General features: G+C 38.1%; 3 protein-coding genes across 3 annotated transcripts in view; all 3 read right to left on the reverse strand.

The window, feature by feature from the left end:
• Positions 1-25,549, reverse strand: part of LOC122450481 (fatty acid desaturase 2-like protein FADS2B) — a 914,319-nt gene that overhangs the window by 492,799 nt on the left and 395,971 nt on the right. The gene's annotated exons all lie outside the window — the stretch shown is intronic.
• LOC122450516 (olfactory receptor 1030-like) lies at positions 1,454-2,392 on the reverse strand. The gene has a single exon (XM_043482892.1). It carries the CDS (start codon positions 2,390-2,392, stop codon positions 1,454-1,456), a length of 939 nt encoding a protein of 312 aa, XP_043338827.1.
• On the reverse strand, positions 18,055-18,987 carry LOC122450534 (olfactory receptor 5M10-like). Its single transcript, XM_043482908.1, has one exon. It carries the CDS (start codon positions 18,985-18,987, stop codon positions 18,055-18,057), a length of 933 nt encoding a protein of 310 aa, XP_043338843.1.

Here is a 25,549-nt window from a genome sequence, read left to right on the forward strand (position 1 = left end):
TCAATAGCCAAAATGATTTGTTAATTTAAAGTGCTCACTGACTGATCAGAGAATATGGATATGTTACATACCTGTGACCAAAATGTCTACGCTATTTGGCAAATAACTCCTCTTGAATTGGTCTTACTGTTTTTTAAACATTTCCTCTGCCAGTGGATCTTCCCAACCCAGTTCTGAAACCTGTATTTTCTGAGTCGCCTGCACTGCAAGCAGATCCTTTACCACTAAGCCAAACGGAAGAGCCTCTTTAACATTTCTATAAATTGTAAATTACTATGCAGAACACCAGGTTTCCCTGGTGGCTCAGACACTAAAGAATCTGCCCGCAATTCAGGAGACCTGGGTTTGATCCCTGAGTTTGGAAGATCCCCTAGAGAGGGGCATGTCAACCCACTTGAGTATTCTTGCCTGGAGAATCCCCATGGACAGAAGAGACTGGCAGGCTACAGTCCATGGGATCACAAAGAGTTGGACACGACTGAGTGACTTTCAAATGGTGTATACCTGAAACTTAAAATTACAAATCAGTTATAAATCAGTTAAAAAAAAAATCAACTCGATTGACCTAACAGAACCAAGTTCTGCTCAACTCTTGTCTCTTCTGAGTTTTCCAGCACTGTGAGCTTCGCCAACCTGTATGTCCCAGGGGGAGATGCCAAGGTGAGCAGTCAGGCCCATGGCATGGAGATTTGTGCAAATTTGAAACAAAGTGTCATTGTGTGAAAACTTAATGATGATTAGCTATGCTTTGAAAAGTGCTCTTTATACTATTCACTATTTTTGTCTGTGAGCTGTTAACAGTGCATACAAAAAAAAAAAGTGAAAGCCAATAATAAATTAATGCTGGAGGTATATTGGTTAAAAAAAAATCAAAAGAAATATTAAAAAAAAATCTAAAGGAAATTTGGCATTTCTGTCAAACATTTAATCAATGAGGATTCCGTTAGACCAGTAGTAATATCTAAATATAGTTTTTAGAGTAATAATTTAAGATACCCAAAAATCTTCTTGGTCATACAATGTGAACAAAGGAAAGAACCAACCAACTAAACCAAAAACTTTCCTCCTTATATGATTGACAAGTTTTGGAAAATAATTTGGAAATTTTTAAACCCCTCAAATCCAACAAATTGGCATTGTCTTAGCATCATTGGTAATTCTGTCTTTTATAACTTTCTACCTTTATGAATATTGTGTACAGAATTATCTGTCCTTTACTAATATTACAAAAATAATAATGCTATCTGGTCTTGTCATTGGATTTCCATGTGGTATTCATTTTAAATACACTGAAATGACACAAGCTAATGATCTGATAGATTCTTCCACATTTCATAAGTGAATTGCAAAAGGCAAAAATAAGTCAATGACAAAAAGTGACTTATTAATTTAAAATTCTTTCTAATCGGTCAGGGAATACAAATATATTACATACCTCTGGCCAAATGTGTACTTAATTGACAAACAATTTCTCTTGAATCACTCTCCTTATTGCTCTCTTAACATCTTTGTTCCGAAGGCTGTAGATCAAAGGGTTTAGCATAGGACTCAGAAAGATATAAAACACAGCTGCAATTTTGGTCTGTTCTACAGATGCCACTGAAGGCGACCTCAGATACATCCAGAACAGTGTCCCATAAAACATAGTAACAACTGTCAGATGAGACCCACAGGTGGAGAAGGCCTTGTGCCTCCCTTCTGGAGAACGCATTTGCAGAATGGATGTACATATGAAAATGTAGGAGATGAGGATGATGGTGAGAGAAAACATGAGGTTGGAACCAGCCACCACGAACATGGCAGTTTCATTGACATAAGTGTCTGAGCAGGCCAGGACTAGGAGAGGTGGGTCTGCACAGTAAAAGTGGTTGATTTCATTGGGTCCACAGAAGGAGAGGCGGAGCATCAGGATGGTCTGGGTAAGACCATTTGCAAAGCCATAAATATAAGATGCAGCAACGAGAGAGAGGCAGACACCTCGGGACATTTTGATGCCATATAACAAGGGTTTGCAGATGGCCATGTAACGGTCATAAGCCATTGCTGTGAGCATATAGCTATCTGTGAGCCCCAAGGAAATGAAAAAGTCAAATTGTATAAAGCAACCAAGGAAGGAAATGGTTTTTCTCTTGGATAAGAGATTGACCAGCACCTGAGGCATGACATTGGTGGCATAACAGAGATCTACAAAGGAGAGGTGGCTGAGGAAGAAGTACATTGGAGTCTGAAGCTTTGAGTCAGTTCTGATTAACAAAATCATGCTTACATTGCCGAAGACTGTGATCAGGTAGATGGCTAGGAAGACCACAAAAAGGACAGGCTGCAACTCAGCTCGATCTGTCAGTCCCAGGAGAATAAACTCAGTCACTTCTGTGTAGTTTTCCTTTAACATTGTGTTTGCTCAGCTTCCAATGATGTCTAAAGTAAATGAAATAAAAATGTATTTGTTTTTTATCATTTTCCATTAATAACATCATTTCATCAATGCCTACTCCTTTCAAACTTCTAAATACATGTGGCATAAAGAAGTTACATAGGGAACTTTCCAGGTGATCCAGTAGTTAAAACTTCATTTTGCAATGCAGGGAACAAAGATGTGATCCCCTTTTAGGGAGCTATGATCCCACATGCCTTATGGCCAAAAACACAAAACATAAAACAGAAGCAATATTATAAGAAATTCAGTAGTCTTTAAAAATGTTCCTCATCAAATTTGTCTTTAACTACCCAGAAATAACCTAGTAATCATGCACTAGATGTTTCAATATTTAAGTTAATATAGAACATATTTACATAATTTCAAATGCTTTTCTGCAAGTCTTTTAATAGTTGAGAAGCTTAGATCTTTTCTACAAATCATTATCATGAATTGGTCACTTACACGCCCTTTAAATATTGCTTTTCTTTAGAACTATGATTCTTCGTTTTCAGAATAATTATGATGCAGTGTCTAAAGTGTCAATAATTGAAATTCATTGTTTTTCCCCCACGGGTGAATGATTTAGGGAAATGGAACAGATAGATCTTTATAGAACCAGTCTGTCTACCTGCCACTCTAACCTCAAGGTTATTTTCTAGACAGTCCTGTGATGCATGTTCATTTTATTCACACTTGCCTACCTCAGGTTGCCCTCACATGACCAAATCTTACTTCAGTAAGATATCCCAGGCTATCCTTAGCTCTGTATATTTCAGCCAATTATTTAGGACAATAATTGACTTGGCAGCAGCAGCAATTGGCTCATGGGACACAGAATTAAATTGGTGTTTTTGTATAAATACAGGTAAAAATACAGTACATAAACAATAGGTGATTATTTTTATATATCCATATTTATCAGTGGCATTAAATATTAAATGAGGGAATAATTGGGATAAAATTATGTATTAAAAATTTCCCCTTGAGGAAAAGACAATTTTTTTAAAAAATGATTGACACACCCGTCCCCAAACTAAAAACTTTTTGTAACTTTACCTCATTTTAACTCTTTCAGAAAGTAAGAATAAACTGTATAACAGGGATTCAATTTGAGTTCTGTAAAGGTCACACTGATAATAATAATCATGTTATTTATAAAACTGAGACAGTATGTAAGAAATCATAAAGTGTATTTCTCAACTTTTGTACATGATAAAGAGACCATCTCCTTGGAAGAAAATCTATGATGATCCTACACAGCATATTAAAAAGTAGAAACATTCTTTTTCTGACAAAGGTCTGTCTAGTCCAAGGTATGGGTTTTCCAGTAGTCAGGTATGGATGTAAGAGTTGGACCATAAAGAAAGCTGAGCACCTAAGAATTGATGTTTTTGAACTGTGGTGTTGGAGAAGACTCTTGAGAGTCCCTTGGACTGCAAGGAGATCCAACCAGTTCATCCTAAAAGAAATCAGTACTGAAAATTCATTGGAAGGACTGATGCTGAAGGTGAACCTCCAATATTTTGGCCATCTGATGAGAAGAATTGACTTGGCAAGGTAATCTTAGAGAGAAGTGGACAGAAATGGCTCTGGGCACTATAGAGCTTTGTATTCTTGACAGACACTCTCAACCTGAGGCTCTGTCTTTTAGCCTTTGATCTATTTCTTTGGCCATTGTGATACCACTCCATGGTATATTTATAAATATTTGTACTATGAGAAAAATAGAATTTTGCTTAGCTGGTAAAGAATATGCCTGCAACTCAGAAGATCCCATTTTGATTGCAGGGTCCAGAAGATCCCCTAGAGAGGGGATAGGCTACCCACTCCAGTATTCTTGGGCTTTCCTGGTGGCTCAGATGGTAAAGAATATGCCTGCAGTGCAGAATACCTGGATTTGACCCCTGTATTGGGAAAATCCCCTGGAGGAGGCCATGGCAACCCACTCCAGTATTCCTGCCTGGAGCATCCTCATGGACAGAGGTCTGGTGGGCTACCGTCCATGGGGTCACAAAGAGTCAAACACGAGTGAGTGACTAAGCATACAGCACAGCAAACTGTTCAATACCTAGTCCTACGGGTGAAAGAAGAGTGATTTCCCAGTGACAGCACGGATATGAAGAAGCTGAGGAATTTATACCAGAATTGCCACAGAGGGATCTGCACCCTAGGGTTCAATTATTTCTCACAGAAAATCATCTAGACTTTAAGCCACTATGACTGATTTACTCTTTTTAAAATGTTAAGCCCACTGAGGACATGATTCTTGCCTCTCCCCAGTATCGTCAGAGAATCAAATCTTCTGAAATGGTATACTAAGGGGACTCATTTTTTTTTTTAATTATGCATAAATGTATTGCTTTTTTGAGACTTGACTTGGGGAAGTTATTAAGTTCTCATGCAGATAGAAGACTGAATGATATAGGAAAACCATCAGACAGTCAGATAATTTTGCTGCATTCGAACTACTTATTTACTGATTCTGAACCTTGCTCTTTATATTTAAAATTGTTATAATAATAAATACCTAACAAAGGGAACACCCTGGATATACAGATAATATAAATGAGCTAATGATGCTTCCTTTATCAGCCTAGACCATCTTTACAGTTTGTCTTATTTATTTATTTATTTATTTATTTATTTATTTATTTGAGGGGGGTGTCTACCTGGAGCTTAATCCTTAAATTCCATCAATAGGGCTCCTTGAGTGTCTAGTTTCCATCTGAGTTAGGTCAATGGGAGAAACCAGGAGCATAACAGAAATAAGAGGAAGAGAAAAGTATCCAAATTTCATTTTCTCCCAGTTTCACAATGAAGCGTTAAGTTGGCTGCATCTTTTCAAGGAAAATTCCTGCTAAGGTGTGTGTTGAAAAGGTGACCTGGCATGCTCTTCCTGGATCTCATGACACTAGAATCCTGACAGAGGCCTTTGTGTTGACTGCTTCAGGACTGGTATGAAAATTGCCTCATGAACTTAGCCTCCAGGTACTTCAAGTTCTTGGGCTGATTTACTTAACACTGCCAGTATTCTCCTTATTAAATTAAATTATCTCCATTAAATTCTCTTCAGTTAAAGCATCTGAGTAGGATTTTGTTTTTGTCTCACATCCCTGACTCAGACCAGAGTGTTCCCCAATATTACTCAATAAATGTTATGATTAAAGTGATATTTCTGGCTTCACCATTGCTGGATACTAAAAGGGCCATTGAATCATCATCTTTCTGGGTCATGGATCACTTGCAGACTACACACAGGAGTCAGAGATCAAAATTACTAGCATTGTGCTGTGCTTATTCACTCAACAGGCCTGACTCTTTGTGACTTCATGGACTGTCGCCTACCAGGCACCTCTGTCCATGGGGATTCTCCAGGCAAGAATGCTAGAGTGGGTTGCCACGGCCTCCTTCTGTGGATCTTTCCAATCCAGGGGTTGTACCCAGGTCTTTGCATTGCAGGCAGATTCTTTACTGTCTGAGTCACGAGGAAAGCCCAAGAACACTGGAGTAGGCAGCCTACTCCTTCTACAGGGGAACTTCCTGACCCAGGAATTGAACCAGGGTCTCCTGCATTGCAGGTGGATTCTGTACCAGCTAAAATACCAGCATTATTGCAGATAAAACTGGATATGAGACTGAGGCTTAGACATGCTTCTCTATCCCTTTCTTGAGAATTAGAGCCACTTGGGCAAGCAGAATACTGAGATAATTCTTGCTCCCTCCTCCCCTTTGACATAACCAAGCAGCATCTCTGATTGAGATGGACAAGGGTATCAACTACACAGAGCAGAAAAGGACATTTTTATTGATGATGAGGCACCTGTAGTGATCTTTTTCATCATGCCATATATTTTCATTCATCAAACCAGTGTAGTTAAGTGGAAATCTATAGAGAGGATCTGAAGTGTCCTTCAAAATCAACACTGCTTTTACACTTGCCTCTGGATATCTTTGCAATAAAGATACTGTGCACTACTGTACAGTAGAATACACAAAAGCACACCCATGTGTAGAAGATTTACACACAAAATGTACACTCATCATGAGAACTAACTCACATGCTTTGACATGTGAGCAACACATTCACATCTTTGAAAATTCAGAGCTTGAAGGTTCATATGTAAAGGACTTATTGCATATGAATACAGTTTTGCTGTTTGTGAGAATATGGATTCACTTGGAGGGCATTAAACTGCTAAAATAATGCAGAAAGAGAAAACACACAAATGTTGTATGATATGACATGTATGTGGAATATCAAAAATATAACACACTTGAGAAGTAACCAAAAAAGAAGCAAACTCACAAATATAGAAACCAAATTATGGCTACCAGTGGGAAGAGGGAAGTGGGGAAAGGCAATATAGGGTTAGGGGAAAGTCGAGTTATTATAAGAATATGTAAAATCATGTGTATGAAACTCTTGAATATTTTAAAGCATTGCAGAATTTTAAAAATCTTTCACTAAATAAGGATGGAGGTCCTAAGGTGGCAGAGGAATAGGATGGGGAGGCCACTTTCTCCCCCACAAATTCATCAAAAGATCATTTGAATGCTGAGCAAATTCCACAGAACAATTTCTGAATGCTGGCAGAGGACACCAGGCACCCAGAAAGGTAGCCCAATCTCTTCGAAAGGAGATGTTTTATCATCGGTGTGACATGGATGGGGAAGTCTTGAGGCTACTGTAAGAATAAGACTGAAAACCAGAGGCAGGAGGCTTAAATCCAAAACTTGAGAACACCAGAAAACTCCTGACTCCAGGGAACATTAATTGACAAGGGCTCATCCAAAAGCCTCCATACCTACACTGAAACCAAGCCCCATCCAAGAGCCAACAAGTTTCAGAGCAAGACATACCAAGCTAATCCTCCAGCAACACAGGGACGTAACCCTGAGCATTAAAATACAGGCGGCCGTAAGTCACAACAAACACACAGACACCTCAAAACTCACTACTGTACACTTCATTGCACTCCAGAGAGAGGAGATCCAGCTCCACCCACCAGAACACTGACACAAGCTTCATTAACTAGGAAACCATGATGAGCCACTTGTCCAACCCCACCCACAGGGGGAAACCTCCACAATGAAGAAGAACCACAAACTTCCAGCATACAGAAAGGCCACCCCAAACACAGCAATCTAAACAAGATGAGAAGGCAGAGAAATATTCAGCAGGTAAAAGAACATAATAAATGCCCACCAAACCAAATAAAAGAGGAGGAGATAGGGAGTCTATCTGAAAAAGAATTCAGAATAATGATAGTAAAAATGACCCCAAAATCTTGAAAGCAAATGGAGTTACAGATAAATAGTCTGGAGACAAGGATTGAGAAGATGCAAGAAATGTTTAACAAGCACCTAGAAGAAGTAAATGAATCAATAATGAATAATGCAATCAATAATGAATAATGCAATAACTGAGATCAAAAGCACTCTGGAGGGAACCAACAGTAGAATAACTGAGGCAGAAGATGGGATTAGTAGGTGGAAGATAGAATGGTGGAAATAAATGAAGCAGAGAGGGAAAAAGAAAAAAAAAAGATTAAAAGAAATGAGGACAACTTCAGAGACCTCTGGGACAGTGTCAAACACCCCAACATTCAAATCATAGGAGTCCCAGAAGAAGAAGACAAAAAGAAAGGCCATGAGAAAAAACTTGAGGAGATAATAGTTGAAAAGTTCCCTAAAATGGTGATGGAAATAGCCATCCAAGTCCAGGAAACCCAGAGAGTCCCAAACAGGATAAACCCAAGGAGAAACTTCCCAATGCATATATTAATCAAATTAATGGAGATCAAACACAAAGAACAAATATTATCTTTCAAAAGAAACTCTTCTGGCCAGAAAGGAATGGCAGGACGTACTTAAAGTGATGAAAGAGAAAAGTCTACAACCCAGATTACTGTACCCAGCAAGGATCTCATTCAAATATGAAGGAGAAATTGAAAGCTTTACAGACAAGAAAAAGTTGAGAGAATTCAGCACCACCAAACCAGCTCTTCAACTCATGCTAAAGGATCTTCTTTAGACAGGAAACACAGAAAGGGTGCATAAAATCGAACTCCAAACAGCAAAGTAAATGGCAACAGGATCATCCTTATCAATAATTACCTTAAATGTAAATGGTTTGAATGCCCCAACCAAAAGACAAAGACTGGCTGAATGGATACAAAAATAAGATCCCTGTATATACTGTCTACAAGAGACCCACCTCAAAACAAGGAACACATACAGACTGAAGGTGAAGGGCTGGAAAAAGTTATTTCATGCAAATGGAGACCAAAAGAAAGCAGGAGTAGCAATACACATATCAGATAAAATAGACTTTGATATAAAGGTTGTGAAAAGAGACAAAGAAGGACACTACATAATGATCAAATGGTCAATCCACGAAGAAAACATAACAATTATAAATATATATGCACCCAACATAGGAGCACCACAATATGTAAGGCAAATGCTAACAAGTATGAAAGGGGAAATTAACAGTAACAATAATAGTGGGAGACTTTAATACCCCACTCACACCAATGGATAGATCAACTAAACAGAACATTAGCAAGGAAACAAACTTTAAATGGTTTAATGGACCAGTTGGACCTAATTGATATTGATAGGACGTTTCACTGCCACCCCCCCCAAAAAAAAAAAAAAAAAAATGAATGTCACCTTTTTGACAAGGGCACAAGGAACCTTCTCCAGGATTGATCACATCCTGGGCCATAAATCTAGCCTTGGTACATTAAAAAAATAAAAAAGGAAATCACTTCAAGCCTCTTTTCTGATCACAATGTGGTAAGATTAGATGTCAACTATAGGGGAAAAAAAAAACTATTAAAAATGCAAACATATAGAGGCTAAACAACACACTTCTGAATATAACCAACAAATCACAGAAGAAATCAAACAAAAGAAATCAAAATATGCATAGAAATGAATGAAAATGAAAACATAACCCAAAACCTATGGGATTCAGTAAAAGCAGTGCTAAGGGGAAGGTTCATAGCAATACAAGCTTACCTCAAGAAACAAGAGTAAAATCAAGTAAAAAAACCTAACTCTACACCTAGAGCAGCTAAAAAAAGAAGAAATGAAGAACCCCAGGGTTAGTAGAAGGAAAGAAATCATAAAAATTAGGGCAGAAATAAATGAAAAAAAGAAACAAAGGAGACTATAGCAAAAATCCACAAAGCTAAAAGCTGGTTCTTTGAGAAGATAAATAAAATAGACAAACCATTAGCCAGACTCATCAAGAAAAAAAAGGGAGAAGAATAAAATCAACAAAATTAGAAATGAAAATGGAGACATCACAACAGACAATACAGAAATACAAAGGATCATAAGAGACTACTATCAGCAGCTCTATGCCAATAAAATGGACAACTTGGAAGAAATGGACAAATTCTTAGAAAAGCATAACTTTCCAAAACTGACCAAGGAAGAAATAGAAAATCTTAACAGACCCATCACAAGCACAGAAATTGAAACTATAATCAGAAATCTTCCAACAAACAAAAGCCCAGGACCAGATGGCTTCACAGCTGAATTCTACCAAAAAAATTCTACCATTCTAGCATTTAGAGAAGAGCTAACACCTATCCTCCTCAAACTCTTCCAGAAAATTGCAGAGGAAGTGTTAGATTTCTTTATAACAAAAATAGGAGAGTTCCAAGGAGAGCAAGATTCCTCAATATGTTTCAATTCTAATTGTGTGTCTATAAGTTCTTTAGCAGCCTGTAATTTTTCTTCCATAAGGGGCCACTGCTCTGTCCAAATAGGCTAGTCATTCTTCCAAGTTATTTTAATAATTGCTTTATTTGTTAAATGAGCAGTGGCCCCTAGGAAAAATGTGGGATGTATATCTGAGTCTGCCATCGCATAAGTAAGTCCCTTCCTATTAGATTAAGGGGTGCATTTATCACATAAGGTCTTAATGTTTTACCATTAATTTTGATATTTATATTTGGTCAGGCATATTCAGATACCAATGATGTCCATAAGGATTGTTTTTTATTTGTACTGCCAAATCTGCCTGTTCATACATTATTAGAGGAGTTAATAGAAGTGTAAGGCAAAAGAAGTAATTGAGCAATTTTGTCCCGCTTTTTGAACTGCCACAGAATCTGAGATGACATCATAATTTGAATCTCTTCCCTGACCGGGAAATGACGCCTCTTAACAGACCTTAGAAAAGTTAATGCATCTATGAAACCTATGAGTGTATTATAACCAGGAATCCCGTCACCTACTACTATTCCTCAAAATTGGCACATTATTATTATTGATTTACAAGATTGCTTTTTTTAAATATACCTTTACACCCTTTAGACCAAGAGAGATTTGCTTTCTCTCTACCTTTTCCTAATCACATCGGACCTCATAAACGATATCAATGGACTGTGCTGCTTCAAGGAATGATGAATTCTCCCACCATGTGCCAATACTATGTGGCTAAAGCCCTTGAGCCTGTGAGAAAACAATTTCCTGACTTTCTTGTTATTCATTATATGAATGATATATTGTTTTCGGCTCCATCTGTTTTAGAAATGCAACACATGTTTGATATAACTCAACAATGCTTAAAAAACTCTGGGTTAGTCATTGCCCCTGAAAAAATTCAAACCTCTACACCTTACCATTACTCAGGATTTATTGTTAATAGACAACGTATTATTCCTCAATTAACTCAGATTCATACTGATAAATTATCAACTTTAAATGATTTTCAAAAACTCTTAGGTGATATAAATTGGATTAGACCCTCATTACACATTGCTAATTATCAACTGACTAATCTACTTAATATTTTGAAAGGAGATCCTACTTTAGATAGCTCTCGTTCACTTTCTCAAGAGGCACGAGAGGAACTCTATTTAGTGCAAAATAAATTACAAAAACAGTTTCTTACTCATATCAGACTAAATTTACCTTTAAAATTATTTATACCCCCCTCTCTTCATTCTCCCATAGGACTTCTTGCCCAACAAGAACACCCAGTAGAATCGATTTATACCCATTTTAGAGGAATAAAGTCACTTACACCCTACCTTGATTTAATTGCTCTCATCATTATCAATGGAATAAATAGAACTAAAACTCTAATTGGCTCTGATCCTCATAAAATTGTAATACATATCAATAAATCTCAATTTGAGAATGCATTACAAACTTCCACCGATTTTCAAATAGACTTTCTGGAATATTTTGAAGAAATTTCATTTCATTATCCATCTAATAAGCTATGGAATTTCTTCAAAAGTACTGAATGCATCATTTCCCACATTGTCAGCTCACAGACTATACCACAAGTTGAAGTTTTCTATATAGATGTGACTAAAAACACCAAAGCCTCATTCTGGTCTCTCAAAGAATATAAAGTCTTTTACACTAAATTCCATTCTGCTCAGCAAAACGAATTATATGCTCTTATTCAACTTATTTGCCTACATCCTTACCCCATTAATATACTCTCTGACTCCTTATATTCAGTTTTTGTATTGAAAAATATAGAAATCTCTACAATAAACTCCAATCAGCCTATTATTCAACAAACTTTTTTTAAAATTACAATCCATTATTAGAAACTGCACTTCACCCATTTATATTACCCATATTCGGGCACATTCCTCCCTTCCTGGTCCTATGACTCATGGTAATGAACAGGCTAATAAACTTGTTTCTTTTGCTACTCGGAAGAACAACATGCTCTGTTACACAACAATTCTGGCTCCCTACACCAGCTATGGAAAATCCCATACCACTTGGCTAAAGAAATTATTTAATAATTCCTCTACTTGTAGACCCCTGCATCTCCGACCCTTTGCACAAGGTATTAATCCTTGGGGATTGCAACCTAATGAACTATGGCAGATGGATGTAACTCACTGCCCTGAACTTTCTCCATCTTCCTTCCTACATGTCTGTATTGACACCAACTCTTCTTTTATATGGGCCACACCTCTTCATGCTGAAGCTACACAACACGTTATAACTCACCTATTAGCCTGCTTTGCTATAATGGGAACTCCTAGTTCTATTAAAACAGATAATGGCCCTGCCTACACTTCAAGATATTTCAAACAATTTCTACAATCCTTTTCTATTAAACATATTACAGGCATCCCTTATAATCCACAGGCACAATGCATAGTCGAACGAGCACATCACACACTAAAATTACAAATAAAAAAGTTAAAAAGGGGGAAATACACAAGAACACTGCTGTCTTCCTTATCTAAAGCAGACTTTACTAAATTCCAACATAAGATATTTTCTAAACCTGTAACTATTGTTAATACAGCTTTATTTGTTTTAATTTTTTTTAAACTTACCACAAGGGGATATCTTGACAAGAGCAGAAAAACATTTCAAGGAATTGAAGGACTCTTCTCTTCCTCATGGCAACCCACCCCAGTATTCTTGCCTGGAGAATCCCATGGACGGAGAAGCCTGGTAGGCTACAGTCCACGGGGTCGCAAAGAGTTGGACACGACTGAGCCTCTTCACTTTCTCTTCCTCTGCCTATCTGGTACCAAGACGGGTTAAATAAACAATGGAAATCTGGGAAGTTAATCTTAGAGGGAAAGGGGTATGCTTGTATTTCCCCAGATGGATCCAATGAACTCACATGGCTTCCTCCTCAGACGATCCGAGCCAAGGGGGCCCCCGGCCTTCAAGATAGAGAAGAGACAACAAAAACCCCAGGAGGAAGAAATTCCATATGGGCTATGACAGCTCTAAAGATCTCCAGAAGACACTGCCCTCGGCGGCATCAACCTTATGATCTCCCCTCTTGGGGACAAATAAAAACCCTTACTAATCAAGCATAAAATCTCATTTCTCAACAGGGAAAGCCTTGGAATCCTGAAAATATTTTCGTTGCCCTGCTTGCTCTGCTTGCTTGTGCCTCCCCTGCTGGAACTGAACTAATTAATCACACTTATTGGGCTTACATACCCAACCCCCCTTTACTTCAGGTTGTAGAATGGATAGAGAGAGGACCAATCGTATTAACCAGTGATTCCATATATATGCCGTCTCCCTGGAGCCTTCAAGGACCCTCACACCCTGAAGAAGAAGGGGAACTAATTAACTAATTAAAAGAGGACTTTTGGACTTTGCTTGGATTATTTACTGCCCTTTCTTTGTCACTGAACCATGTTTATACTACTGAAACTTTAGGGAAAGAGTTAGGGAAAGAACAAAAAACACTGTGCAAAGGGTTTACTAATGAGAACTTGAAATATACTCCTGTTCATTGGGACAAATGTCAGGCCAAATCAGGAAAATTAATGTTTATGGCTAATCAAACAACTGTCGATTGGGGACCCCATGGTGTGTGGTTATCTAACTGCTCAGATGATATTAACAGCACTGTGTGTGATTATGTTACTCAAGTAGTGTGGAATGTTACTAATATTACAAAGGAGCACTACCATGACAAAGGACTTCTTGGGTGGCCTGATGGGGGAATGGCCCCCCTTCGTCCTCGAATCATCTTCGATAAACAGATTGGTCCTGAACAATGGGTCATCTGGAAGCTTGCTGCAAGCACTGAAGAACTTGGGATTTGGACTGGACATTTCACAGGGACCAGTTGTAGTCATAGCAATTATTTCTTTCGCTCTAATCAATCATAATTTATACAAGCCTGTGTTCCACTTCCTTTTGTTGTAGCTATAGGAAATCTACAATTCAATAAGACTTTACGTTCTGTAACTTGCATAAATTGCAAATTATATACTTGTCTTAACTCCTCCATTTCCTTGAGAAATGACTCCCTTTTGATTCTTCGATCTTGATGTAATCTGTGGTTACCAATAAATCTCCAGTGGCCCTGAGAAGAAGGTCCCATGGCTGGACTTGCTTCCCGGACACTTACTAAATTGCTCCAGCGATCTAAACGATTCATTGGATGGCTGATTTTTGGCATTTTTGGATTAATACCTATTTGCACCACTGCTGCTGTCACTGGTGTTGCTTTACAAACCTCAATTCAAACACATAATTTTATCCAAAATTGGACTAAAGATGCCCATACTATGTGGGCCACTCAAGCTCAGATAGATGAAGATATTCAAGATGAAATACAGGAACTAAAAACAGCCATCAAACGGGTTGGAGATCAATTAACAGATGTACTAAAACAGGTGATTCTAAAATGTGATTGGAATTCTACTCAATTTTGTGTTACTCCTGTTCAATTCAATAATAGTGCCTACAACTGGGAACAAATCAAATTTCATTTATAAAACATACATGATAATGCCTCTCTGGATGTATAATTATTACAAAAAGAAATCTTTGATACCTTTTCTAAAAATCTGCCCTCTTCCACTAATTTGGAAACTTTAGCTGAACAACTAGCTGATCAATTATCGGGGCTAGACCCACACGGATGGTTTCAAAGCATTACTCACAGCAAAGGGTCTGGAATTGTAATTTTGGTGATTGTCTTGACAATTATATGTGTCATTTATCATTGCCTTCATGCAAAAATTGTTAAAACTAAACAAACTCAAATGGTCAGAACCCTTTTTAAAATATTATAAATAAATAAGGGGGATTGTCAGGGGATGTTTAACAGGAGGATTCCTACATGCTGTTTCTCATAAATCCTCTGTTCCTTATCAGCGGAACATCAAGCTTCTCCCAGGACTGAGGTCATTGTGTGAGACAGGCTTGGGTCTCCTTCAGTAAACATTCTCTTTATGACAAAACTGCTTAGTTTTGATCCTCTTTCTTGAGATATGGATTGCCTCCTGACCTTGTGACCATTATTAATCCCTTGTTCCCTTGGTAATGGTTACTGTACGTTTGGTTTTCTGAAATATTTTTCAAAATATGTATATTATCATATATGAAAGAGATCTCCAGTCCAGGTTCAATGCATGAGACAGGGTGCTCAGGGCTGGTGCACTGGGATGACCCTGAGGGATAGGATGGGGAGGGAGATGGGAGGTGAGTTCAGGATGGGGGACACATGTACACTCATGGCTGATTCATGTCAGTGTGTGGAAAACTCACTATGATATTATAAAGTAATTAGCCTCCAATGAAAATAAATAAATTAATTTAAAAAACAGGGAAAACATTATGTTTTATGTTTTTTTGGTATTTCTTTGTTTTTCTACAATTAATATGTTCAATTATTTTTGTAACTAAGTTAGTGTGATTTAATTGTTAATATTAACTGCATTATAAGTGGTGCTCACCAAAAATAGTATCTTTGAAATATAAACCTTATACTATCAAATGAAACTCAAAATTTATATATAGCACATGAATCCAATTTTGCTTTATCAATTATAATAATATATGTACATAAAATTATTGAGAAGAGGTATTTAAAAACACAAAGAGAATTCATTCATTGGTTTAGAACACATAACTCAAAAGTTATTTCTTCACATCTGTTTTTTATTTTCTAGTCATTTATAATGAATATGTGTGTTTTATAATCTGAAACATATATTCATAAAATACAGTCAAAATAAATCTTCCACGTATCAAAATTGCCTGCTACATGGATAACAAGACAGTTCTATTACCCACAAATTATCCTGAGGACATGTAAAAGAAATTCACATTAGCTGTTATTAGTTATTTTGCTCTCATTACAACTACCATGATCATTTATAGCAATAACCTGGTCACTTCATCACCCCCAACATCCCATCCAGTATTTGTTATATAATAAGGGATTTAGCTGAGTTTCTCAGGTGGCGCTAGTGCTAAAGAACCCACCAGCCAAAGCAGGAGAAGTAAGAGATGCGGCTTCGATCCCTGGGTTAGGAAGGCCCTCTGGAGGCGGCATGGCAACCCACTCCAGTATTCTTGCCTGGAGAACCCCGTGGACAGAGGAGCCTGGTGGGCTACAGTCCATAAGGTCACAAAGAGTCAGACACGACTGAAGTAACTTATCATGCACACAAAAGAGGTTTAGCCACTTCAATATGAATTGGAAAGAGAGAAAATTTGGAATAAAATTGCCTTTGTGCTACTAAGTGGCTGAATGACTTTGGGCAGGTCATTTAGTCCCTCTGTGCCTAACAAGTAAAGCTTATAAGTGGAGATGATCATTTTCTCACTAGTTCATTTATTAGGATTTAATGCATAATGTCTCTTGAGAAACCTGTATGTAGGTCAGGAAACAAGTTAGAACTGGACATGGAACAACAGACTGGTTCCAAATAGGAAAAGGAGTACCTCAAGGCTGTATATTGTCACCCTGCTTATTTAACTTATATGCATCATGAGAAATGCTGGGCTGGAGGAAGCACAAACTGAAATCAAGATTGCCAGGAGAAATATCAATAACCTCAGATATGCAAATGGCACCACCCTTATGGCAGAAAGTGAAGAAGAACTAAAGAGAGTCTTGATGAAAGTGAAAGAAGAGAGTGAAAAAGTTGACTTAAAGCTGAACATTCAGAAAACTTAGATCATGGCATCTGGTCCCATCACTTCATGGGAAATAGATGGGGAAACAGTGAAAACAGTGTCAGACTTTATTTTTTGGGGCTTCAAAATCACTGCAGATGGTGATTGCAGCCATGAAAATAAAATACACTGACTCCTTGGAAGGAAAGTTATGACCAACCTAGATAGCATATTTAAAAGCAGAGACATTACTTTGCCAACAAAGGTCCGTCTAGTCAAGGTTATGATTTTTCAAGTAGTCATGTATGGATGTGAGAGTTGGATGCTGAAGAAAGCTGAGCGCTGAAGAAGCGATGCTTTTAAACTGTGGTGTTAGAGAAGACTCCTGAGGGTTCCTTGGACTGCAAGAAGATCCAACCAGTCCTTCCTAAAGGAGATCAGTCCTGGGTGTTCATTGGAAGGACTGATGTTGAAGCTGAAACTCCAATACTTTGGCCACCTCTTGAGAAGAGTTGACTCACTGGAAAAGACCCTAATGCTGGGAAGGATTGGGGGCAGGAGAAGGGGATGACAGAGGATGAGATGACTGGATGGCATCACCGACTCAATGAACATGGGTTTGGGTAGACTCTGGGAGTTGGTGATGGACAGGGAGGCCTGGTGTGCTGCGATTCATGGGGTCACAAAGAGTCAGACTAGACTGAGTGACTAAACTGAACTCACTAAAAGTGAGAACTCATCTGTAGTTGTGTTACTTATGATTTTTTCACACATGTTGATGTATACTCTCACGAATTTCTGAGGTGAGTTTCACCCAAAGACTTACAGAGTACAAAAATTTAAATCACAAATAGATGTCAATAAGTAGAATATTAAAAAATTAGAGACTCCAAATAGGTCAACCATTGGATTAAGAATTGCAACGACTGAGTTTAAATTTGGGTCCTGAAAGCCACACTGATTTTCAAGACTATAAAATTTAGGCAAAATGTTAAATAGTTTGACATCAGAATATTCTGTTGGCTAAGAGTGAAACACAGCTCTCTGCTTAATCAAAAGAAGAGATTGCTATCTGTCTTGTCCCAATGACTAAGTGATCCTGATCCTCAAATAATAATAATAATAATAAAAGAAACCTGGAATTCTATCACAGTTAGAGTTCTGTGTTACTCATTTCTAAGCTCAAAAACACAAGGCTGTTATGGATATTCAGTCATATTAAAGGAACAGATATTTAGACTGCAATATTATGAAAGATTTCTCTTAATCATTTGCTGCATGGCTTGGATCACATCCTTGTTCCTCATACTGTAGATCAAAGGGTTCAACATCGGGCTCAAAAAACTATAAAAGACTGCAAATATTTTGGACTCCTTTACAGACTTCTCAGTTGGAGCCCTCAAGTACATGCAGAGGAGGGTTCCATAAAATAGAGTGACTATTGTCAGGTGGGAACCACAGGTAGAAAAGGCTTTGTACCTGCCTTCCACCGAACGGATCGCCAAGATAGATGCAATGATGAAAACATAAGAGAGGAGAATGATGAACAAAGAGCTTGAGAGAGTGAAACCAGCAACCGCAAACATCGCCATCTTTTTGACATAGGTGTCAGAGCAGGCCAACATTATCAGAGGAGGATCAGCACAGTAGAAATGGTTGATCTCAAGGGAGTCACAGAAGGACAAGCGAAAGGTCAGCAGTGCTTGAGAGAGACCATTGAGGAATCCACAGGTATAAGGGACTGTGACTAGAAAGATGCACACGTCCTTGGACATCCTGGTGCTGTAATGTAGAGGGCTGCAGATGGCTACATAGCGGTCCAAGGCCATTGAAGCAAGGAGATAAAACTCAGTGATCACCAGGGCAATGAAGAGAAGACACTGTGTGAAGCATCCAGCGTAGGAGATGGTCTTCTGGTCTGAGAGGAAATTGTGCAGCATATTTGGAGTAACATTGGAGGAATAGCAAAGGTCTACAAAGGAGAGGTGGCTGAGGAAGAAATACATGGGAGTCTGGAGGTGGGGATTGGTCCTGATGAGCACGATCATGCCCAGATTCCCTGCCAGTGTGATTAGGTAGATCACCAGGAACACCCCAAACAGGGCCTTCTGTAGCACTGGGTCATCTGTGAGCCCCAGGAGAATGAATTCAGTCACTACAGTGTGGTTAGGGGAAGACATATTCTCATCCCTTAAAAACTGAAAGTGGTAAAGTGAAGAATTCTATCTGATCCTGATTCTGCATTTATTCCATTCTTTTGTCACTTAGGTTTGATCTATCTCTCTGTAAGTAGATTACTCTTCTCAACCAATGCATAAGAACATCTATGTAAATATTTGCACCTTATCTCTTTGCAATATATTTTTCTATATATATGCTGGAAACACACACTGACAAACTCACACATTCCCTTTCCCTTTCTTGTTTGTAAATTGTGTATACACATATACGATTAAACCTGTTTTCTTGGAAAACTCCATATTCGGTATTTTTTTTTTTTTCAAATTCTGTGAAAAAGAAAGCCAAAAGAATGAAAATCAGGTCTGGAAAGCAGCAGGTCCATGGCATCATTCAAATGGACAAATGAAGGATGCAGAGTTTCTGTGGTCCCTGCACCTCTGATACCCTACTGTTTTTGACACACATGAGAAGACATGTTCAGTCCAGCATTTTCTCTTGAAACCCATACTTGTCTGGCTTAAATTCATTCAGAAGACATTTAATGAGTAGATGCATCTCTTGACATATGGCTAAGAAGGTACAGAATGAAGAATTGTTCTTTCTGCTTTTTAAATCCACCCACTCATTATTTACGGAGGCTTTTTTTTGTTTGTTTGTTCTTGCTCCTGGGGTTAGAGGAGTGAGCAAATTACCTATCCTTGAGAACCGTATATTGTAAGAGAGGTAACAGATATCGAGCACATAGACAAATGTTTACAGCAGTATGTCACTTAGAAGAAAACACTATGGAGAAAATAAAGGTGGAGTGCTTTTAGATGGCCATTCAAAGAAAATCTGAGAAGGCAGAATTTGAACAGTAAATAAAGAATTCAAATATCTGAGGAGGAATTTGTTTCCATTATTTTTTAAAACTGGCACACCTCTGAATATATTTGTTTAGGAAAGCACATTAGGATAATATTTAAATGCAGACTTAGCTCGCAGCTGGAATTATTTCTTTTTTTTTTTTTTTTGTGAAATTAAGATATGACTGGAAACATTATGCAAGAATTTCACCTTAAGGCTTTTTAAATTTAGTTTTCACATACACATCAGAAGAGCCTGTATATAATACTTGATTTTTCAGAAATGCCATGAAACATTAACATTTGAACAGAAAAAAACAAGTATAAATGATGAAAATAGTTTTTTCAATATTGGTGAGAATATTAATCTTCACACAAAATAAAAAACATATTTTTAGTGAACAAATGTAGAAAATGACTTACCTGTAAAACTGACATCATATTTTCTAAAATGAGGTGGGAAGATTTATAATGTGTTTCTTAGGAATATTCCCTAGAGTATTTTTTTTTTTTTAATTCTTATAATCCAATTAAGATAGACTTTGTTCCCTCAAGGGAATAACCTTAATTTCATGCTTTGAGATCTTTAATTTTCCTTCAAGACCAAAATCTCTACATAACATCTTTGTTCCCTGCTTTATACTATGTGGCTGAGATCTTTGGCAAAAATAAAGAAGTTCACCATCACTTTTAATACTATGAAAAGACAAAAATGTGGTTGGATGAATTTTGCATTTTTCATGTATAAAAATGACTGAGAACCAAGATCATTCATAAAATTGATATATCACAAAATTGGTGATTTAGGAGGAGAGGTCAAATATGAGTAAAGAATATCTGAATATTGTTTGATACTGCATTTGTTAGAGAATAAAGGGATCTAGAGATGGTCTTAGTAGCCTCTATTTTCCAAGGCATTGATAACTCCAGCCAATACAATCAAAGGAATTAAAGTAGAGTCTCATTAAGACAAGAGAGGCACCTCTGATTGTTTTAGATTTCCAAATACTGGCTTACAGTCTGAGAAATCAGTCAGTGAAATAAATCTGTATATCATTATAAAAACATATATTGTCAGCAACTTAGCACATTGGGGGAGATTTGAGCATAATCATGTATTTTTCAGATTAGGGTAGAAAATATTTATTTATCCCAACATTTTCTGCTTTACCTTGATTCCTTGAACAAATTAAATAAAAATTTAGAGTGTAAAATCCTAAATATTCCCATGAAATAAAAGTTTCTTATATGATTGTAAAGCTAATTGTAGGATAGTAGAGCTCTTATTTCCTGACCCCTTAATGTAGAGATTCCTTATTTTGCATAAAGATACTTGAAGATTTGACCCTTCTTTAAGCTGAATGTCAGCCTTGGTTTCCCAAAGTACTTTTGTAAGTACATTCTGATAAGGGCTTCCCTGGTGGCTCAGACAAGAAAGAATTTGCCTGCCAAGCAGGAAACACTGGCTTAATCCCTGAGTTAGGAAGATCCCCTGGAGAAGGAAATGGCAACCCACTCCAATACTCTTACTTGGAGAATCCCATGGACAGAGGAGCCTGATGGGCTACAGTCCGTGGGCACAAGAGTTGGACACGACTCAGTGACTAAACCACCACCACTACTATATTCTGATATACTATAATATAGAATAGCATTGTCATAATCCTAATGTTTACAAACAGATTTTTCCAAGAAGAGGTAGGACTAACTCAACAGCAATTGAAAAAGGAGATAAAAAGTAGTGAATTAATTCTCGAAAGGCAAAGTAACAGTACTTTTCAGTATGGGGTCACTTGATCAGAAGTTCACACATAAGAGTAAATGCTTATTTTTTTTACATATATAACAACAAATAATACTGGAGGGCACAGAATTTACCTGTCTACCTTTGATACTAGCTAAAAGAAGAGTTTTAAGCGTTTTATTTTCCTAGAAAGCCTTCAGGAGATGCTATTTAATTTATATTTGAAGACACAAATTCCTTAGTTAATATCACTCTGCTTCAATTGCAAAGACCAGTTGACATGTGTCTGCTAAAAGAACACATAATTGCTTTAGCTACACAAATATCAAACAGCCAGATAATTGAAACTATCCCACTGACACTGTTATTTGTGTTCTTGTGATTATTTAATTCACTATATTTTTGATTATGGCAGATTCAATAATATACTGGAAGTTCTAATCTATGAATAAAATTGTACTGATTGAAAGGGAAAAAAAAATAAAAGCATCCTATTCACAGATCGCTTAATAGTTTATATAGAATCTCCTTTTAAGATACACAGATAAAATGTTAACTAGATTTATTATGATGATCATTAAGTTGTACATCCCATTTTTTAATATGCTAAGAGCATATAGTGGAAGGTCACATGGTAAAGATCAATATACATAGATTATTTATATTATTATGTAAAAACCAACCATAACTAGAAAATAAATGTTTATGTATATCACCTATAATAACATCAAAAGAGTAACCCACTTAAAAATGATTTTTTTTTTATAAAACTGCAAGAGTTACATACTGATAACCACAAAACACTGCATGCAGAGAGAAATTAAAGGAGACTTAAATAATGGAGAGATATATCTTCCTTGTGGATTGTAATATTCAGTAGTTTTAAGTCCAGTATTTTTAAGTTACCCAATTTGTCTAAAATTGATCAACAGTTTTAATGCCAGTTCAGCTGGCTTATTTTTAATAGACAAACTGATTACAAGTTATATAGAGATCGTTAAGAAAAAAAAAACTTAAATTAGCCAAAACAATTTTGAGACAGAAGAAAAATCATTAGATGATTTACACTATCTAATTTTAAGAGTTAGTAAGGAACAACAGCACTCAAAACAATAAAGTTAGCTACACTGAATAATGTATTTTCAATATGGGTGAAATAGCCTTATATTAGAAAGGGATGTTATCTAGGACTTCCATAGCTAAAGAGAAGTCAAAGTTTCAAAGGACAGGGTTTGCCTCACTTCATACCTTCAAAGGATTGACTGATTCTCTTGTTAGGGGCTAATGTAGCTGGAGGCTTCAATTGAAGCCAATGCTCATTTACCACTTTGAACATTCCAGGGCCCCTAAGAGTGTGCTAAATCTACTCTGCCTCCGCTCTATAAATAAAACAACAGTGTAGATGATAGCACATCTGTTTATAACATGCTGCAGCTTCAGTCGTGTCCAACTCTGTGCCACAATGGACTGTTGCCTGCCAGGCTTCCTCTGTCCATGGGATTCTCCAGGCGGGAATCCTGGAGTGGGTGGCCATGCCTGCTCCAGGGGAATCTTCCCGACCCAGGGATCGAACCCATGTCTCTTGTGTCTCCTGCATTGACAGGCGGGTTCTTTACCACTAGCGCCACCTGAGAAGCATGGTTCACTAAATATTTTAAGCTCACCGTTGAGATCTACTGCTCAGAAAAAATAAAATGAAGGAAAAAATATTTCTTTTTAAAGTATTATAAACTTATTGACAATGCGCCTGTTCACCCAAGAGTTCTAATGGAGATGTACAACAAGATATGTGCTGTTCGAGGGAGGAGCCAAGATGGCGGAGGAGTAGGACGGGGAGACCACTTTCTCTCCTACAAATTCATCAAAAGAATAACTGAACACAGAGCAAACTTCACAAAACAATTTCTGATCGCTAGCTGAGGTCATCAGGCGCCCAGAAAAGCAGCCCATTGTCTTCGAAAGGAGGTAGGACAAAATATAAAGGATTAAAAAGTGAGACAAAAGAGCTAAGGACGGAGATCCGTCCCGGGAAGGGAGTCTTAGGCGGCATTGCTTGGGCTAGGGTCCCGGGCCTGAGTGCCCTGAGGACAATCAGAGGGAGCTTCTGTGAGTTGCCAACTTGAACTGTGGGAGAGCAAAAGAGAGAGACAAAATTAACCGGCCGCAACACACTACTGGCCGTTCGCAGAACAAAGGGACCGAGAAAGTCCAGAGAAGAGCTTGCAGGCTGCGGATGGGCCCAGCCCCGCCGGAGGCAGGAGGCAGGGGGGAGGGGAAGGTCTCGGTGAGACACAGGGCGCAGGCACCCGACCGGCGCGGGCGGGGACTGGGGCTGGGGACGCGGAGGGCGGAAGGCGCGCGCACCCGCCTGGCGCCAGCGGAAACTGAGACTGGGTCCGCGGAAGGGAGTGGCCGCGCCGCACCCGGGGAAAGTGCGCCCGTCAAGCCCCTGGCTGCCTGGACCGCTCTGACGGGGAAGGCACAGAGAGCAGGTGCAGCTTTTTGTTCTGCGCTTTTGTGGAACACCCGAGGGCTGGAACCGCACGCAGCGCGGGGCGCGCTCCATATAGAACAGCCGGGAGCCTGAGCAGCGCAGACGGAGAAAGCAGCGTCAGCCCCTCCCGGCAGCGCCAGCCCCTCCCCGCAGCGCCCACCCCTCTCGCAGCACCCGCCCCTCCCTGCAGCGCCAGCCCCTCCCCGCAGAGCGACGGAACTAGCTACCTGAACAAGAGTCCACCTCCGCCCGCCTGTGTCAGGGCGGAAATGAGGCTCTGAAGAGACCGGCAAACAGAAGCCAAATAAACAAAGGGAACCGCTTCAGAAGGGACTGGTGCAACAGATTAAAATCCCTGTAGAAAACATCGACTACAACAGAAGGGGCCTGTAGATACCGAGAAGTGTAAGCTGGAACGAGGAGCTATCTGAAACTGAGCCGAACACACACTGACTGCAACAGCTCCAGAGAAATTCCTAGATATATTTTTACTTTTTTTTTTTAAGTAAGAAAAAAATTTTTTTTTAATTTTATTTTCTTTTTTCTTTTTTCTCTTTTATTTTCCTTTAAAATTCCCTATTACTCCCCCATTACTCCTTAACTTTCATTTTCATAGATTTTTACAATTTTTTTAATTAGAGAAAAAATTTTCTTTTGCTTTCTTTTTTTTTCTTCTTTTTCTTTTTTCTTTCCTTCCTTTCTTTTTTTTTTCTTTCCTTTTTCTCTTCTATTTTCTACTTCTCTTTTTCTCTTATTTCTTTTAAAGTCCTCTAATACTCCTCTACTACTTCTTAATTTTCATTTTCAATACTCTATAACCTTACAAAAAAAAAAAAGAAGAGAAGCCCTATTTTTAAACCAAACTTCATATATATTTCTAAAATATTTTTGTGTGTGTTTTGGTTTTTGTTTTTAATATAGTATTTTTAAGACTCTAACCTCTACTCTAGATTTTTAATTTTTGTTTTTCAGTATATGATATAAATTGTGAACATTTAATAATCCAATATTCAGTTCCCATTTTTATTCAGGAGTGTGTTGATTATTCTCTCCCAAGCTTGACTCTCTGTTTTCTACCTCAGAACACCTCTATTTCCTCCTTTCCCCTTCTCTTCCCAAACCAATTCTGTGAATCTTTGTAGGTATCTGGGTTACGGAGAACACTCTGGGAACAGACAACTGCGTAGATCTGTCTCTCTCCTCTTGAGTCCCCCTTTTTCTCCTCCTGCTCATCTTTATCTCCCTCCTCCCTCTCCTCTTCTTCTTGTAACTCTGTGAACCTCTCTGGGTGTCCCTAACAGGGGAGAATCTCTTCGCCATTAACCTAGAAGTTTTATTATCAGTGCTGTATAGTTGGAGAAGTCCTGAGACTACAGGAAGAATAAAACTGAAATCCAGAGGCAGGAGACTTAAGTCCCAAACCTGAGAACATCAGAAAACTCCTGACTACATGGAACTTTAAGTAATAAGTGACCGTC

The sequence above is a fragment of the Cervus canadensis genome, chromosome 11 (genome assembly GCF_019320065.1).
Source record: "Cervus canadensis isolate Bull #8, Minnesota chromosome 11, ASM1932006v1, whole genome shotgun sequence".
NCBI lineage: Eukaryota > Metazoa > Chordata > Mammalia > Artiodactyla > Cervidae > Cervus > Cervus canadensis.